At 40.8% G+C, this 18,837-nt stretch overlaps 1 protein-coding gene across 1 annotated transcript in view; it reads right to left on the bottom strand.

Annotated features, from left to right (window-relative positions):
* The window catches only part of ATP6V0A4 (ATPase H+ transporting V0 subunit a4), a 563,239-nt gene that overhangs the window by 478,577 nt on the left and 65,825 nt on the right, over positions 1-18,837 (bottom strand). Inside the window, exon 3 of the mRNA XM_044088210.1 lies at positions 6,184-6,262. Coding sequence (XP_043944145.1) covers positions 6,184-6,262 — 79 coding nt within the window. The remainder of the gene's footprint in view (positions 1-6,183; positions 6,263-18,837) is intronic.

The raw sequence follows: 18,837 nt of genomic DNA, 5'->3' as shown, positions 1-18,837 counted from the left end.
CAACCCCAATCCTCATAATCAGACTAGAAACCACAACTTCTCCCATATTACAGCCAATAGAAAGCCAAGTGACTTCCTTCTACTAAGCCTAAGTATTAGAAGTATATCCAAAAAGTCCATGAACTCCATGCCACCATAGACTTGTACTCCCCAGATATAGTCATCCTGACAGAAACCTGGCTAAAACCTCACATTACCAGTGAGCAAATACTCCCTACAGGTTACAGCATACTAAGAGTAGACCGCTAAACAAAAAGGAGGTGGTGTAGCTATAATATTTAAACAGCATCTAAACATCCAGATCTTAAAATCATCAGCTCCACAAATAGGCAATGAAGAAATAATATATACCAACCTCAAAATAAACCAAAACAAAACCATCAACATAATTGGATGCTACTTCCCACCTGGCCAAAACATCCCTCCACTAGAAAACCTCCTCAGCTGGTCTACCCACCATCTCCCCAAGAAACTATCATTTTAGGTGATTTCAATATTGACTGGCAATCCTGTTCTGGCAACCATCCAACCCATCATGTAACCTTTATGGCTTCACCCAACTAGTCCATTCGCCAACCAGGATAAATAAAAAGTCCAGCAAGCACACTACCCTGGACTGGATACTAGTCAGTAAGAGCCCCCAGTCATATATAACAGGCTGCTTATCAGATAGCCTCAGTGATCACTCCCCAACATTCCTACTCAAAAAATACCTATACCAAGCTAAACCTGTCATCTACCATCAAATACATAAAAAACTAAACTTTAACCCACTCACATTCATCTCATCCTTCAATGAATGTAACTGGCATCCTCTAAAGTACCTCAGTCTAGATGACGCAGTTGAATTTTTTAATACTACCTTCCTGAACATCCTTAATTACCATGCCCCTATAAGACTTTCTAGAATCAAAGCACAACCCTCCCCATGGCTACAGAAAACCACTAAGTCAGAAATGAAAAACAGGGATAAAGCCTGGGAGCACTGGCGCAAAACCAGAACCCCCTCCACTAGACAGAAATTCCTAGAACTACGCAATAGGGTCAAAAAGCTAATAAAACAGGACAAATTCCAATACTACCAGTCTGCCCTAGACTCCTCACAACACAGCCCCAAACAATTCTGGTCCTTCATAAACTCCATCCTCCACCCAGGTAAAGTCAGTACCCCTCCTCCTAACATCCCTCACTCCTCAGAAAATATTGCTACCTCATTCAACACACACTTCACCCAAACCATGCTATCACTAACTAAACAACACAACTCCCTCCCCTCCAACCCACACCTTCAACTAGTAATCTCCCTGCTGCCTTCTCTTTTTCTCCTGTACCTACCTCCAACATAAAAAAACTCTTAACTAAACTAAAACCCACCAAATTAGCAGCAGACAACCTCCCAAGTGAATACCTATAAATCGTAGCTGATGCTCTGGCCTACCTAGTATCCATCTTGATTAACGGATCTCTGTCAGAAAGTTACGTTCTCACACTGTGGAAAGTATCACATATAATTCCCCTCCACAAAGGCAGACCCTCCACAGAACTAACCACTTATCGCCCCATAGCTATTCTCTCTCCACTCTCCAAAATACTAGAGAGACGCATACACTCTCAGGTCTCAGACTACCTCCTTACTAACAACCTCCTTTCCAGTACTCAGCATGGTTTCCGACCAAACCATAGCACTACACTGCCTTACTCTCCTTTACTAACACTATCCTTCCGCATAAAAACAATGGCTATCTCTCCTCTGCTACTTTTCTAGACCTATCTAAAGTATTTGACATGGTTCCACACAAACAACTTATCTCTGTCCTCAATAACCTGTCCTTCTCACAATCAGGCACCAGCTGGTTTCAGAGTTACCTGTCCGACCACCAACAATCCATTGTATGGCAGAATGACATATCTCCCCAACTACCTGTCTCCATAGTGGTTCCCCAAGGATCCATCCTTGGACCCCTACTCTTCTCTGCTTACACCAATAATCTAGCCTCTGCCACCAAACATGGCACACTCATACAATACGCAGATGACTCAACCATCATCTGCTCAGCCCAGTCCCTACCAAAACTGCAAAAAGTCACACAGGAAGCCTTTTCCTCTGTTGAAACTTGTTTATCCAATGCCCAATTAATACTCAACCCAAACAAAACTAAACTACTCATCTTCCAACTCACCAAACATACTCAAAACAACTCTCACTTTAACATCACAGCAAAAGACAACACCACTATATATCCAACTGAACACACCAAATTGCTAGAAGTGGAAATAGACAATAAACTAAAATTTGACATTCACATATCCATGACCATAAAAAAAGTCCACAAAAAACTAGGAGCGTTATACAGAAATAAGCAATTTCTCACCAAAGCAGCAAAGATTTCAATAGCAAATTCCCACCTTATCTCCACCCTACTTTATGCCTCTCCAATATATACTAACCTAAGGCAATGCAATCTAAACAAGCTAGAGACCTGCTACAACAAAATCGCCAAATTTGCCACAGGGGCATCCTACCGTAGTCACCACTGTCTCTCACTTGCTAAACTGGGCTGGCTTGCACTCCCTCACCTGCTTCAGTGGTATCAACTCTCACTCGCTCACAAACTAGTAAACCATCCACTAAATGTCCCATCCCTCCAGAATCTACTCCAACCCTATCGCACCACCAGACCACTAAGATCCAGCAACAAAAATCACTTGCAGATCACTAAAGCCAATAACTCTACTGGTGAAGCACTATTCTCTTGCACCATAGCCAAATTATGGAACTCCCTTCCACCCACAATTACCTCCGTACCATCATGCACCCACTTCAAAACTTTACTAAAAGTGCACCTAAAAACATGCTGGCTATGCCCTTGCAACTCCCACTCTAATATCATCCACCCTATCCAGCTACCTTTCTTTCCACTCCAATAACTACCATGATTATAGCAAGCTCAGATGCTCATAAGCCTAGTACTTATTATACAGCAGGAACTTCTCATTGTAACATTTGTTAATGTCTGTTATGTACTTCACAGATAAAGATTCTAGTTGTCTACTGATGTACTATGTTCTTCATCTGTAAATATGTTGTAAGTAATTGCTATGTTAAATTGTTAATTGCTATGTAATCCAATGCAACTACTGTCTGTTTATTTTAACTGTGGAGCTTTTCTCCTCGGGCCTCCACTGAAAATGGACCTACGTCCAGTCGGGCACTCCTGGTCAACAAATTTAAATAAATAAATAAATAAATAAATAAATAAATAAGTAATGTTGTGCTATACTAATGTCTGCAGGATAATAAATATATTTTCAGAACAGCAAACCAATCACCTTGTTAAGAGAGTCATCCTTTGCCAACCCCTACCACTGTCTTGTATTCATAATACTGTGAAATGTTTTTTTTCATTCTACGACACTCTGAAATCTCCAAGTAAAAAAATATGTATGTTCATCCAAAAACCCATCCTTACCACTTCAGTACTTCACAATTAAAACAAGGTATTTCTATAATATATGCACAATCATTAAATGAGACCAAAGTAAATAATTTCCTCAGTGAGCACTAAATCATACTAATCTTTTCCTCTCTAAAGCTATCATAGTATGCCCGTCATCTGATTAAAATAAAATATTACTTGAAGTAAAGTCACTAATTTTATATTATTTTGATATGTTTCATATTAAACTACAATATTTCTATAATTTTTTCTTACTTTAAAAATTCTGTAGTTTCCTAAATCATTTGCCACCTAACTGAAGTAATCGAAATTTAATATGGAGGTGGTGAATATGCAAATTAGGTACTTTTGATTTATCTCTATGAATCACATAATAAGTGAAAGAGTACAGCCACTTATACAAATAAATCAGTCTTCCCTACTCATGAACATGGCCTTGGGTTAGTGTGAACAAGCTGGGGACAGTGACAAAGTCCTCAGCAGTCCCCAACATGCCACAGGAATGCACAGCTAGCCCCAGATGTACTCAAAGCTGAATATGTTTAGAAAATGCTAAATGGATTCATATGCATGTGAGTTTGTGCAGCAATGAAGTATAATCCGTCTTACTCACACACAAAAATGAATAATGCTGCCATACTGCACGAGGCATGTATAAATGACATTCAGGTGTAATACTCCAGAACAGATAGCTAAGGCAATGTACAGCAGCAGTACTAATTTAAAGAAATATGATGATTGCATACTATTCTAATCCACCATATAAATGAAATGCGAATGTATTCCTTTAAAAAAATATGAATATGACAAAACATTTTTTGGTTAAACCAGACTTGCCAATAATAACATTACCTGGTCTAATGCCCCTGCTACTTAACTGGGTTTGGTTGGGATGATATAATCCCAGATGGAGTGGTTCTAAACCCATGCAACACAACCCTGCCAATACTTTCTTAATTCTGGTTCTGGCACTTCATATGATGGCAGCACCAGTGAAGGCATGAGGCCATGGTACAGGTTGGTCATAAAAAGAAGTAAAGATAATGGTTTACCTTCTTAGTGAGTCATACCTGGATAGGTTCCAGGCATGTATAATATCCAGTAAATAAAAAAAGATTGACATCTGCAGGAATTGGGACAGCACCTGTCATGCCTGAGAGGGATCACTCATTCTATCCAACAGTGCCACCACAGTTACAACAACCTACAGAAGTGTAGACTCAACCAGCTGGCTGAATGGGATGAACAAACAGGGCAAGAAAGACAATGTTCTACAGTATTATATTTTTACTCATATTAAACTATGGTTTAAAAAATAAACTATACAAAGATTGTATAACTGAAGGTATTTGCTAGAAGAAATGTGTAACTGCAAATATTTATCTATAACGTTATTATAATAATGTAAAAGAAAGCATAAACATATCTGTACACAGAACTGCATCTGTATACAAATATATTGAATATTAATGTGATAACATAGTTGTTTGTATAAATACAAATGTAATATATGTATGAGTAAAACAATAGATCTAAGTCTGCATATATATTATATATGTAATTTGCAGATATCATCTGCATTTTTTCATGTATATAAATGTATGCATTTATACAGTAATAAAAATATTTGCATTGCCAAATAATTTAATTTAGTATTCCTTTACTTTAGGTAATTGTTAAACTACATGCAGACAGTTTTGTAAAGAAAGGATTTGGTTTGTGTAGGCCAGAAAAAAATATTTATTGGTATAGTAATTGTATAAGGCAGTAATTTCGTCCACAGTACTAACTGCACAAAGAAGATGGCTGAACTCAGTCAGGCATCACACCCTGCTCATAGTAGAGGTTGGGGGAGGGGTGGGGGTTGCAGTGTCAAGTGAATGGCCAACATATACTTTAGTGAGAATTGGCCAGTTGAATTACTTCTATACTACTTCTGTATACATTTTAATCCATCCCCTTAAATGCTTAGCATTATTAGGCATAAAACTATCAAAGCACACATTTTGTACAGCTAAGGAACTTAAAACGGCATTGAATTACTACATTTTCTATGTGTGTGTACACTTTCTGTCTAAATAGAATTCACAGACTGTTACATGCAAAGCATAATATTTTAAAACATCATTCCACCAAGCAGACAAGCTGTTAACACTTAGAAAAGAGTAACAATTTATTTATAACATGCAATAAAGAGAAGACTGGCACAGTATGAGAATTCAGATAGTAATAAATACTTAAAACACATAACAAGCAAATACAGCAGTGAATGAAATGCCTTGCATATTAGTACTAGAGATATCAGTAATATTAATGAAGAAAGAAATGAAATACAGGTAAATAACAATTGTGTTATGTTTTTCTTTCTAGATGATGGGAAAATACAATATAACAGGTGTCGACAGGGTAGGGAAACAGCTTGGTTGAAGTCGCTGGTAAGCATGACTAAAGTAGTAGCATTTAACTGATTTCATTTATGTATATATATATATATATATATATATATATATATATATATATATAAAGAATTTATAAATGATGGTAACTGAAACACTGCAGTGCATTCAGTACATTACTGCAACCAAATGTAAGAGATATGTCAGTATATTAGCACAATATTCTACCTTTAATTGATTTTGTTAATATAACCATTGTCATAACAGATTGCAAATAAACTAATCAATCTGAAATATTAAAATCATAAAGATTATTAAAATCTACTTACTTAGAATTCTCTCCATTGCTTCACATCTTCTTACTTCATTCACAAATTTTCTTTGGAAATTATTTACTCCTGGGTTCAGCTAAAAGCAGAGGTAAAGATTGTTACACAGCACTTCCTCTTTTGGATTTATCAAGTATGAGTTAAAACTCCAGCTATACCACACCTGCATCATGAATTGTTTGTTTCTTCTAATACCTCAGTGACCAGGATTTAAACAACCACTATGTATACATCTTAATAGGTCTAACTACCTGCTTCGTACTTTAACCTTTTCATCACCTGTGCCATTCTGGAAATACAGAGATAAATATAAACTTATCAGACAAGTCATAACCCTGATCAGTGCAGTCCAAACGGTTAATATTTTTGCTATGCTACAAACATGAAAATGTTGACAGTTCTAAAGGGAATGATCTGTTGCTAGCAAAACTTCTGTGGATGTTGTCTATGCACCAAATAGAACTGCTGTGCTGTCTTACAAAAATGCAAGACTAATATCAAAACTGATAAGAATATAGTAGGTGGAGCTTCATACTCACACAATCAGTTGAACAGTTTGCTTTGCACTATGACTGCATTTTGTTTTCTGCACTTTTTTATTTCATAGTGGTGAACTGGACAAATGCTTATTTAACTAACTCATTATGGTGCTCTCCTACACCATTTTTTCCATATGAATACATACATATATAATCTGTATAATATAAGGGGGAGTGTAGATGCTCCTACTATAAAAACTACTTTTTTGTGTTTTGCAGTTCTTTATGTTTTGCTTGTTTTAGATATAAGCAAATGCATTTAGGGGCAATTATTGCCATGTAATCAAAGGAGGAATCATGAAATATGCAGTATTTCCATGTTTGTAGTAATATACTTCAAACGATAAAATGTTTAAACTATCATCTGAAATCTTAGGCTGTGATAAAAACAAATGCACTGACACCATAACATTTAGGAGATGCTAGTATTCTTTATATTGTTAATTTTGTATATAGGCATACTTTTCACATATGTATCTCAAAAAGCATACCTCTCAGCCCTCCAGATTTTCATAGAATGGCCAGTCTGTTCTTCATAAAAATGTGGTTTTCTGGAAAATCATTTATGTTTCCAAATTCATTTCATTTAGAAAAGGCATGATAATATAAAACAGTGACTTTAAATGATTTTTATAAGGTAGGGGATGCAGCGTGTTGTGCCCCCACAAAAAAAAAAAAAAAAATTTTTTAGCTTCTGAAAATGCTCTTGTTTTGAGAAGAATACTTCTGATGAGTTAGTTTTAATGAAGAGATAGTCTGTTTTAGCAAAATATCCTGAGCTACAACCAACATTAACTAATGCACAAACCACACACATCAGCAGAACGTAAATTATTAGTAAACAGTTTTATTGTTAATGCCACTACAAATGTATATTTTCTCTGTAGTATATATTCTTCTCATACACCTGCATTGTAACATACATAAATCTTGATATTAGTAAGTACTGTTTTGAACTTTATATTCAATATCCTATAATAATTGTCTAAATGAAAGCATCCCTTTCTTTATTAAGATTACTTTGTGTTTCTTTGGATTCAGAGAACTATTCACCTTCCAGTATAGCAGGCCTGAAATTTCTATCACTTGCCACCCTGAAAAATTAATCTTTTTTTCCTATGTACATCACATAGAGAGTTTATGTTCCTCTATCTGAAGTCCAAATCAGACTGAGGAGCATGCACATCTAGGTAGTTTTACAAAGGTTCAATATTTAATTCACCCTTAACTGAATTCCACAATGACAGAACTACAAGTCATACAGGTGACCCTTGGGAGAGTTACTACATGAGTCACGGAGTACTAGGTAGCAGAGACGTGGACAAGAACAACTTATGAATGCATGAAATTTCCACTGTTTACATGACGTTATTGTCTCACAAGTTGTAATTATGAGATGATGTTTAACAAGATATCTCCAATCTGCAGGATGTAAAAAAACACAAGAACAGAAAGATAATCTCTAGAATAAGATGGACAACTTAACAAAACAGTCCCAATGGATAAAATTCAAATGCTGGGACTGGAGAAAGACTGGAAGGCCTCAATTCAATGGCTTTTTCAATACGCTGTGACTTTATGAATTCTCATCATCAGTTTCTATAATTGTAGATCATATTCTCTGCATTCATTCCAGAAACATATAACAGACAGGTGAGAGATTAGACTAAAAGATACATTACAGTGCTTAAAACTGCAGAGAGGGTTAGAATTGCCAGTGTGCTCACTAGCATTAACATTTCCTATTCAACCATTGTGTTGCACAAAAGAAGAGCTTTCTTACCAGCTAAACAGAAAGCCAGACACAGGGCTTTTGAAATTCAGATAAGGATTTTGTTATATCTAACACTGACTAGAGCTTTGATTCCTACTTCATCTTGCTTCCCAGTGAAGCAGAGGCCTTTTTGGTCAATAGCAAGATTAGGGACAAACATACTTTCTGAATCTCTTCTACATTATGCAACAACCCCATCAATCTGAAGGCCCCAGTGCTCATCAACTCCAGTACAGAACCAAAGTTTAATCAACATCAACTAAAGATGTAAAGCACTGTGACCAAATGATTTGAATTACAATGATTAACCCTTTCTTAACTTTCATTCATAGATTTCCAAATTAACTCACTGTATATAAATCTTGTGTTCACCTATAAATAGAGACACGCATGTTTTAAATGTGTTAATGTAAGAGTATTTGGTCATGTAATTTAGTGCAAACCATTCTTCTACCTGTAGGTATATTAAATGACACCCCATGATAGTTTAATATCTTACATAAGTCCACTGTAGTCATCATAACAGAATGTCATGTTAAGAGCATGCGTTTGTTCATAACATTTCCTTTCATGTATTAAAATGAATAATTCAGCCATTTTGAGTCATAAGGCATAAGTCAAGGATTGTGAAAATAGACTGGTAGTGCATGCAAGATGTCAGAACCTACAAACGTTATAAGTCTATTTGTCAGAATGAAAATGGGATACTGTAATGTGTCCTGTGTGCAACATTGCATAAACATATCCTAGAATTCCCAGTCAGAGCTGGTTTTGTTTAGACAGCAAAAGAACTGCAGTAAGATCAGTTAACCTTACTGCAAAATGAATACATCTGAAATTAAAATTCTACTTTTATCAAATAAAAATTTTAAATGTGTTTTCCATCAATTTTAATTGAACTGTTGATATGTTGGATTCATTTGAAATGTTGAAGAATGATCATCCCATGGATGACAGTTTTGTCATAAAATGGATCAGGTTTGAGGGTACATGTCCCTCCCTTACATTTGTTTCTGACACTGTGTTTGTCACAGGTTACATATTACTGCATACTCCTTTTAGAAAAGGTACTACATTTACTACCACTACTAAATGTATTATTATTATTATTTGTACAGTATTAAAATAAAGATGCTGAGTTTTTTTCAACTAACATGTCGGGAGGGCCAGCTGTTATTATGGAGGTGGCAAGTTGGGTGTTAGGGGGAAAATCTAAGGGCATGTTTTCAAGCTCTATAAAGAGAAAGGTTCACCCTTTGATGTCCTTTATGGACAAGCCTAGCCATAATATTTGAGCAGCAGGATTCTCCTACAAATCAAGAAATTATATAATCTGGTAGATTTATAGAAGTGAAAGCACCTGGGAGATATTATTTCATGCAGCAGGTCTGATTTCCTTTAAAATGAATTTTTTTCTTAGTGCCAGGAAATCCAGTGACCCATTATTCATTCCTAGATGTTGAATTAGGGAGTTTTTCAGAGCATGTTCCCATCGGTATTCCCAACTCTCTGTGTCATTGTGTTCCTCTTCTTCATTTTCAGTGAATGAAAACAACAATTATGAAGAAGCCTGCTCAATAGAAAGTGGACCGATCATTCTCTTTCAGATCACTTGCACAATTGTTTTTCTGCAGCTGATCAGCAGACATTTAATGTTGTCATACAGAGGTAAATTACAGCATTTAACTGTGACAGAATGAGGGTAAGATATGTGAGTATAAAAGGGAAAAGTTTAATATGACTGCAGTCTTTTCACAATAAGAAAGATGAATATCATTAGTGGCTGTTAAGGAGAATGGTCCCTTTAGACAAAGTGAACAGCTGGACATCAGTGGAGTCCAGTAATTATATGTCATGTTCAAGAGGGCATTAGCAGAATTTTTAGTGTGCAGAGTAAAAAAATATCTGCCTGACCACGGCACTTTTGGATCTGAGTCTATACTTCCCTTCTGTTCTGCTTTATTCACAAGAGGTTATCAGTTATAAATTTGGGGTATTTTTTCAATGTCTGTACAAGGCAAGGCAAGCTGCCAACACTCTAAAGTACTGCAGTCCCTTCATACACTGCACTTGAGGGTTTATCTCTCCTTAAACTAAGCTGGCTGCCTGGAATTCCCTCACTCGTCTCTCCTGAAATGTCACGAGTCAAGCTGCCAACATTGTAAAGTACTGCAGTGTATGTCCTCACCAGTCCTTGCATAATTTTATCTTCTAATGCAGAATCCCTAAGCATTTCTTTGCAAGTGGCATGTACACTATACAGGAACATTAGATTTTAGCATTCCCAATCCTTCTTGCCTTGAACATTGGTTGTATTGTTGTCACTGTCTGCCCTCAACAGTTTGAAATTAAGTGCTTCATGTTGGGTAGTTTATTTTTCGACTTTTTTTTTGCTAGTGTGTTCCCTATTGTTGGCACAGTAAATGCTTCAATTTGGCAAACCATTTCCTACAAACTATGTTTTTGAAGGGATGTGAGGTTCTGTATCACATTCATCTTCACTGAACTGGCCATTTGTTTATTTGCTGATTGTTTTTTCTGCTGCCTAGTCTGCCTCATGGCTCAACTCACTCCATTCAAGCTCACTCCACTACCCTATCCTACCTCCAAATCCCACCCATCCTCAGTGCACCTAAGCTTATTCAAAATAATCCCCTCCCACCAATTAGCCTTAACAATTAGTTATGTACTCACCATAACGTCAGATGTACGTGGTCCATCTTGCCTACATTCTTAACTGATGGGTTCAGAGCCGAGAATCGGCTCTGACTCAGCCACTATTTACTAGCTCGAAGTCTCTGATTGGCTGGGTTAGGCCTAGTATCCCAAGATGCACCATACCCAAACCCCCAGATCTTGTTTGCCAACAATATGACAGAGTGACATACACAACCACCTAGAAATAACACAAGCAGGAAGAGAGAAAAAATAACATCCTCAGAAGGGTCTAAGAACATAATCTCCTCCAAGTCCAACAGGTCGGGGGATGGTGGGCAGGTACGTAAGAATGTAGGCGAGATGGACCACATACATCTGACTTTATGGTGAGTACATAACTAATTGATGTAATGTGGTCCTATCTCGCCACATTCTTAACTGATGGGACAGCGTCCCTAGCACCTACATTCTGGGAGGCTCACTGACAATACTCCTGAGCACCATGGAACCAAAGGAAGCCCGGTCTCTAGACACCACATCAAGCTTGTAACGAGAAACAAATGTGTGTGGAGAGGACCAGGTGGCCGCAGCACAGATGTCATCCAAGGAGAGCCTAGCATGATAAGCTACTGATGCAGCCATAGCCCTGGTAGAATGAGCCTTAACTGGGAAAGGTAAATCTCTGCCTGCTAATGTGTAAATAAAGGAGATACAGTCCTTAATCCATTTAGCAATAGTACCTTTAGTCACAGGGCTACCATTCTTGTTCTCTGAAAAGTACACAAACAACTGATCCGATTTCCTGTGGGGCTGTGTCCTGTGCAAATAAAACCTTAGTTGTCTATGAATATCCAACTGGTGGAATTTGTATTCCGCTTCATTTGAAAAGTTTGGAAAGAAAACTGGTAACTCAATGGATTGGTGAAGACAAAGGGTAGAAGATACCTTAGGAAGGAAGGAGGGATTGAGTCTCAAGGAAACCTTCTCCTTATGGAAGACCAAATAAGGGGGTTTTATGGAAAGGGCCTGAAGCTCCGATATCCTCTTGGCTGAAGTAATGGTGACCAGAAAGGCTGTCTTCCAAGACAAATATTTTAATTCACAAGTGTCAGTAGGTTTAAAGGGGGTAGAAGTTAAGGTTTGAAGCACCAAGCTTAAATCCCAAGGTAAAACTGGTTGTGACAATGGTGGACAGAGTAACCAGGCTCCTTTCAGGAAGGCTTTACAGAGTTTATGGCCCATAAGGGAAGGCTCATGTGAAACGTGAAAGTTAGAAATGGCTGCCAGCTATACCTTAATAGTGGAGGTAGCGGAACCCTGTTTGAAGAGCATAGCCAAAAAATCTAATACCGCCGACAAGGGGGCTGCGAAGGAATCTAGATTGTGTGCTTCAGCCCAGATAGCAAATCTTTTCCATTTGCTAGAGTATAGTTTTCTGGTAGACAACTTGTGGGAGGATGACAGAATATGCAACACCTCAGGTGAAAAGGAATGTAGTCTAGCTAAGGATGGAAGTGGAGCAGCCAAGCTGTCAACCTGAGGGTTCGTAGGGATGGATGGAACTGACCCGACTGATGAGTCAATAGGTCTGGTGCTGGTTCCAGAGTCCAAGGGCCGTCCACTGTATACTTCTGAAGAAAGGGGAACCAAACTTGACGAGGCCAGTATGGTGCGAAAAGAATCATCTTGCTTCCCAAGGAAGTTGCCTTCTGAATCACTCTTGATAATAGAGGGAATGGAGGGAAGGCATAGAGCAGACCTGGGGGCCAATCATGGACTACAGCGTCCCTGGGTGGCTCCCCCAGGGGGGGGAATCAGAGTGAAGTACCTGCTGCACTTGGCATTGAGGGAGCTGGCAAACAGGTCGCAGCAAGGTTGACCCCACCTGGAGAAGATCTGAGTTGCAACTCGGTTGTTCAAGGACCACTCGTGAGGCATCAGAATAGCTCTGCTTAGCTTGTCTGCTATCACATTGGACTTCCCTGGAATGTGTGTTGCTACTAGAAAGCATTGGGAAGACAATGCCCAGTTCCACACTCTCATGGCCTCTCTGCAAAGGGGATAGGACCTGGTTCCACCCTGCTTGTTTAGGTACCACACGACTGACATGCTGTCAGAAAGAATAGCAATCGTCCCCTTGGGAAGAGAGCTCTGAAGTGCTTGCAATGCTGGAAGCACTGCTCTCATTTCCAGGACATTGATGTGCAAATGTACCTCATGATCTTGCCATGTGCCTTGGACCATTCTGCCCAGATAATGGCCACCCCAACCTATCTGGGAAGCATCTGTGGTCACCGTGGTGGTAGGAGACAGGGGGGTCATAGGTCTCCCTATGTCTAGATTGGATGACTGAAGCCACCAACGTAGGTCTTATCGGCATTGTTCTGTGATGAGAATGGGATAAGACAGAGGAAACTCCTGAAAGTACCACTGGACCGAGACCAACCACTGGAGGATCCGCATATGTAGCCTGGCTAGCGGTACTAGCATGATGGTAGCCGCCATGGACTCTAGTAGTTGAAGAACAAGTCTGACTTGGACTTTCCTGAGGGGTAGTAAGGCTAACACTTGAGCCTGTAGCACTTTGATTCTTTCTGTTGGAAGAAAGGCTCTCATTTGGACGGAGTCCAGCTCTGCGCTGATAAATGCAACATGCTGTGATGGCTGCAACACAGATTTTTCCCAGTTGAAGGTAATCCCTAGGTATTGGCCTAATGTGATGGTAGCCCTCATGGCTCAAACGAGTAGATGCCTGGAGGGGGCAGTGAGAAGCCAGTCGTCCAGATAAGGAAAAATCTGGAATCCTTGACATCTCAAGTGATCTGTCACCACTGCTAAGCATTTGGTAAACACCCTGGGGGCTGTGGTGAGACCAAAAGGCAGAGCATGAAACTGGTAGTGACTGGCTCCCAGCTGGAAGCATAGGTGACTCCTGGATGCCTTGTTTATCTTGATGTGGTAATAGGCATCCTTGAGATCGATGGAGCACATCCATACTCCTTTTTCCAATAAGGGGAAAATGGACTGAAGAGTGACCATTCGGAACTTGAACTTCAGTACAAATCGGTTTAAATGGCTGAGGTCCAGAATGGGCCTCAGGTCCCCTGTCCTTTTTGGTACCTAAACTAATCTTGAGTAAGTTCCTGATCCAGTCTGGTCTGAGGGGATTGGTTGGATGACTCCTTTTTACAGCAGCTTCGAAACCTCTAGCGCTGCTTGATCCCTTTGACTGGGTGGAAGGTCTGGGATTTTTCTGGATAGGGGATGGAGTGTAAGAAAGGGAATAGTGTAACCTCCGGTAATTATTCAGAGCACCCATTGATCCTGAGTGATACTTTCCCAGGCTTGAGGATGCCTTGAAAAATGGCCCCCAACTGGCTCCGGAGTAGCACAGTCGGGCAGTCCCTCAGGGACATTGGTAGGAGGATCCACAAAATGATTCACGGTCTCCTGAGTTGCGGGGGCCTCCTCCGCCTCTAGGGCGGTGTCTTCCAGAGTAATTCCCCCCTCCTCTGCCCCTGGAGGGGGGGGTTAACATGATCGATGGAGAAAGACTTCTGAGATTTCCTGAACCACATCTTGCCTCCCCTCCGTGCCTTGGGATAAGGCCTAGAGGGAGGCAAGAAATGGGCCCCTATGGCAGACAAAGTCTTACCCTCCTGCTCACATCTGGTGAGAGGGTCTTTCACTTTGGGTCCAAAGAGGGAGGACCCATTGAAGGGGGTGTCCATGAAGGAAGACTTGAAGGCTTCAGCAAAGTGACACAGGCACATCCAGGCTTGCCTCCTGAGGGCTACGCCTGAGCTAGCTGCCCTACCTGCCCCTTCGGCTGCATAGAATATGAGCCTCATGGATGAATTGACAATAGAGGAAAGGGTAGACAGCTGGGCGTTGACAGTCTGATTCAGCACCTCAGGCAAGTTACCCAACAGGGTATCTCCCAATTCCTTAAGGAGATCTCTTTGGAGTCTAGTGAAGTGGAAAAGATAGTTCAACGACCGCAAAGTAAAGGTCGCTGAAGACAGAGTATGCTTCCACTACCGATCCATACTCCTGGACTCCTTGTTAGGAGGATGAATGGAAGCAGAAGCTTCTGCAACTTCTTGCTGAGTGGCAGACGCCACCACCATGGCATCTAACTCCTTTAGTTAGGAAGGAACTCTTTCTCCAGGGGTGCCGACAGAAACTTGTTTGGGTGGCTGGGCACAGGTTCCATGGAGTCAGGGTGTTCCCACACCCTTCGACAAATAAGGTCTAACAATTTGTCGAAGGGTGGAGAAACCCAGGAGTTGGAAGGTCGGGCTCCAAAGGCTTTGAGGAGGACCAACTCATCCTCAGATGGGGATTTAGAAGGCCAGTCACCTCTCTGCCTTAAAATCTCCAGAACATCGGAGAATGAGACCTCATCGGAGGGCGACTTAGGGGACCCCTCTGTGTCATCGAGGTCAGTATCAGAAGTGATGGACTCATTTGGGGAGTCAACGTGCTTCTTCTTGCATGACTTCTTTCTGGGAGGCTCCTCAGGCAAGGAATCTGAAGGGCCCTCAGAAGGCTGGGGACCACTCATGGAAGTATCCTCAGGCCTTCGAGCCCTGCTGTCCACTGATAAGGGGGTGTCAGAGGCTCCAGCCGCAGTGCCGAGGGAAGGAGTGGCTGATTCGAGTGAAGTCACTGAAGACCTGGCCAGTGCGCTCCTCATGGCCTCGACTGCGGGTCCACCGGAATCCGAGGATCGACCCGTCTCTGAAACCACAATCGGAGAAGGGGTTCCCCTAGCTGAGGCACAAAGAGGGAGACTTGTAGCCGAGGGATGAAGCCCCGATGTATCCCCCTCGGGTCCGACCGAAGAAACCCGAGTGCCAAAACCAGAATATGGAATCGAACAGGTTGGAGCCGAGGTCGGAGCTGATAGGCTTAATGGGGGTATCGGAGCTGACCCCACTCAACGTAGAACACCCCGGCTCCGACGACACAGGAGTGCTCGGAGGAAGAATAGTCGGAACCGACAAGAGGGAAGGCTCCGGAGCCGACTGGGCTGGAGCGGAAAATAACCTGGCTAATACCGGCGCCTGGAGGAGTCTCTGCACCACCCTGTCCACATCCGAATCAGACAACCTGGAACACTTGGGGGACACAGAAGGTGGTCAAGATCTCTTACCCAGAGGATCCAAGTTTAGGCTAGGAGAAAGGCTCCGAATCGGTTCCAAGAGGTTCAGAGCCGAAGCTGGCTCCAGTGTCATAGAAGCCTCCTGCGGCGCCGATAACAATGGAGCCGAGGAGGTTGACTCAGACACAGAAATGCCTTCCTTTGGCTCCGAAGCCAATGGAGCCGAGGAAGGTGGAGCAGTCTTCATTATTTTCTCCGATGGCTCCGATGAACCAGACAGAGCCAGAGCTCTCTTTTTTGGTTTAGACTTAGACTTCCCACTAGAGGAAGACGACTCCAAAGCTTCTTCAAAGGCAGATTTGACAAGGCCCCTGAGAATCAATTTATTTTTCCTCTCTTGCAAGACTCTAGAGCTAAAAGAGTGACACACACTACAAGATTCTTGCAAATGAATAGCGCCCAAACAATACACACAGATGTCATGGCCGTCCGTTAAGGACATCTTATAAGAACATTTGGTGCACTTTTTGAAGCCAGAAGGCTTATGCTCTTTCTGATCTTTGCCTGACATGGCAATACAATAAAACACACACACAAGGTAAGGAAGGGCGGGAGAGGGACTCTAACTTGAATTCCCAACAGACTTAACAGACCGGGAGGAGGGCTAAGGTCTTCTAACTTAAACAGGCCTAGCCTGTGAAAAACAAGGTTTCTACAGAAAAACTAACTAAATAAAGGAAGGGGCGCTAACTCAAAATGCCCCTACAGGTGTAACAGACACAGGAGAGGCTAAGGCTCTCTAATTTAAATGGGCCTAGCCTGCCGAAAATACAAGGAATCCACAAAAACAAAAAACTGACTAAAAATAGTCCCAACTCACAGGATACACTGAATGTAGCTGTAAGAACAGCTTTTGACAGAAAAATAGACAGAATAAACTAAGAAAAATAGTTTAAATAAGGTACTTAGCCACAGCCAAGCTCAAGACAACGTCTGTACTCTGAGATCTGGGGGTTTGGGCGTGGTGCATCTTGGGATACTAGGGCTAGCCCAGCCAATCAGAGACTTTGAGCTAGTAAATAGCGGCCGAGTCGGAGCCGATTCTCGGCTCTGAACCCATCAGTTAAGAATGTGGCGAGATAGGACCACATTACATCCTATAATACACATCCTCTTCTGCCACTCCTCTTTGCAATCCATCTAACTAGCTCAACCAACTTCCCTTTCCCCACCCTTTTCACTCCTTTTCTGAACAGCCCTCTCTATTCCACTCTGCAAATGTTACACAATAAATTACCTCAAACCATCTCAAACAGCTTCTCACTATAAACCTATTCTTCAAACTTTCCTTACACTTCATATTAACCTTATCCAATTGAAGTCTCTTCCCTATTCCCATCTACCAGCTTGCTAATATACCTATTAGCCTGTATCTGTACCTTCATTCACTCTACCTTCATCTATTCCATCTATTACAATACCTTCCTACATCTACTATTACTTCCCTTCTACCATGTACTCATGTGGCATCCTCATATCCCCTTTCTCACTCCTCTTTGCACTTATCCTCTCCTTACAGTACCAACAACTCTTAATCCCACTTTACTACCCTCCAAGCCCTCAAAAATCACATATTCATTAACTAACCTAGCTAACCTGTCTACAAGTTACTCAGACACATCTCCTAGCCTCTATCAAATAAAACTCTCACTACTACACAAAATAAAAATCCTCCCACTAGGCCATAGCCAAATCTTTATACCAGATATTTCTATCACAAAACATGAAACTTAATTTACAAAACCATTTAGGAAACACCACTTCCAGAATTACTATTTCAGGCTAACCACCTTACCTTTATGTGGAGACTTCCACCCCAATCTTTGCCCCCCTCTCAATCTTTACCACTACTCAACCCAGCATCAGCATCTCCCACAAATCCTTGTATCTGGTCACATTAAACTTACAAATCCCACACTTTCACACGTGGATCACCAATACTCAACTTTACATGATTGCAGCTACTGAAACTTGGCTAAAACCATGTAGAAAACACTTCAAGTTTCTCCCACCTGCTTTTGATACCATAAGATCTGACAGACCCCACAAAAAAGGGTGGGGGGTTTGCACTACTATTTCCCTCCTCCTATAATATAGTACCATACACTAAGCCCACACCACAATTTGCCACTGCCAGAATTATTATTTCCTTCCTCAACATGAACAACTGTAAAAAAAATATGTATTATAATTCTGCATATACCCCCAGGTAACAGCATTCCCTTATTGGAGGAAATTTTCACATGGATTTCCAACAATATCAATAATGACCCATTATCCTTGGTGACGTAAATATTAACTGGATAGATTTTTTGCCCTTACACTCCCTCTTTAAATATCAATATGTTCAACTTCACTCAACTCATCACTTCATCAACTAGACCCAATATGAACAATAGCTGTAGCTCCACCTTAGAGTGAATTCTAATCAATGACCCTAATAAATTTTCCCTTAGTGACCACCTCCCTGCCTTTGCTCACTGCACTGTCCTGTCCCCTCATTTCATAAGCCACAT

The sequence above is a fragment of the Protopterus annectens genome, chromosome 11.part0 (genome assembly GCF_019279795.1).
Source record: "Protopterus annectens isolate FY-2018-M chromosome 11.part0, PAN1.0, whole genome shotgun sequence".
NCBI classification, from domain to species: domain Eukaryota; kingdom Metazoa; phylum Chordata; order Ceratodontiformes; family Protopteridae; genus Protopterus; species Protopterus annectens.
The sequence above is the reverse complement of the archived record's forward strand: the minus strand, read 5'-3'. Positions and strand labels throughout refer to the sequence as shown.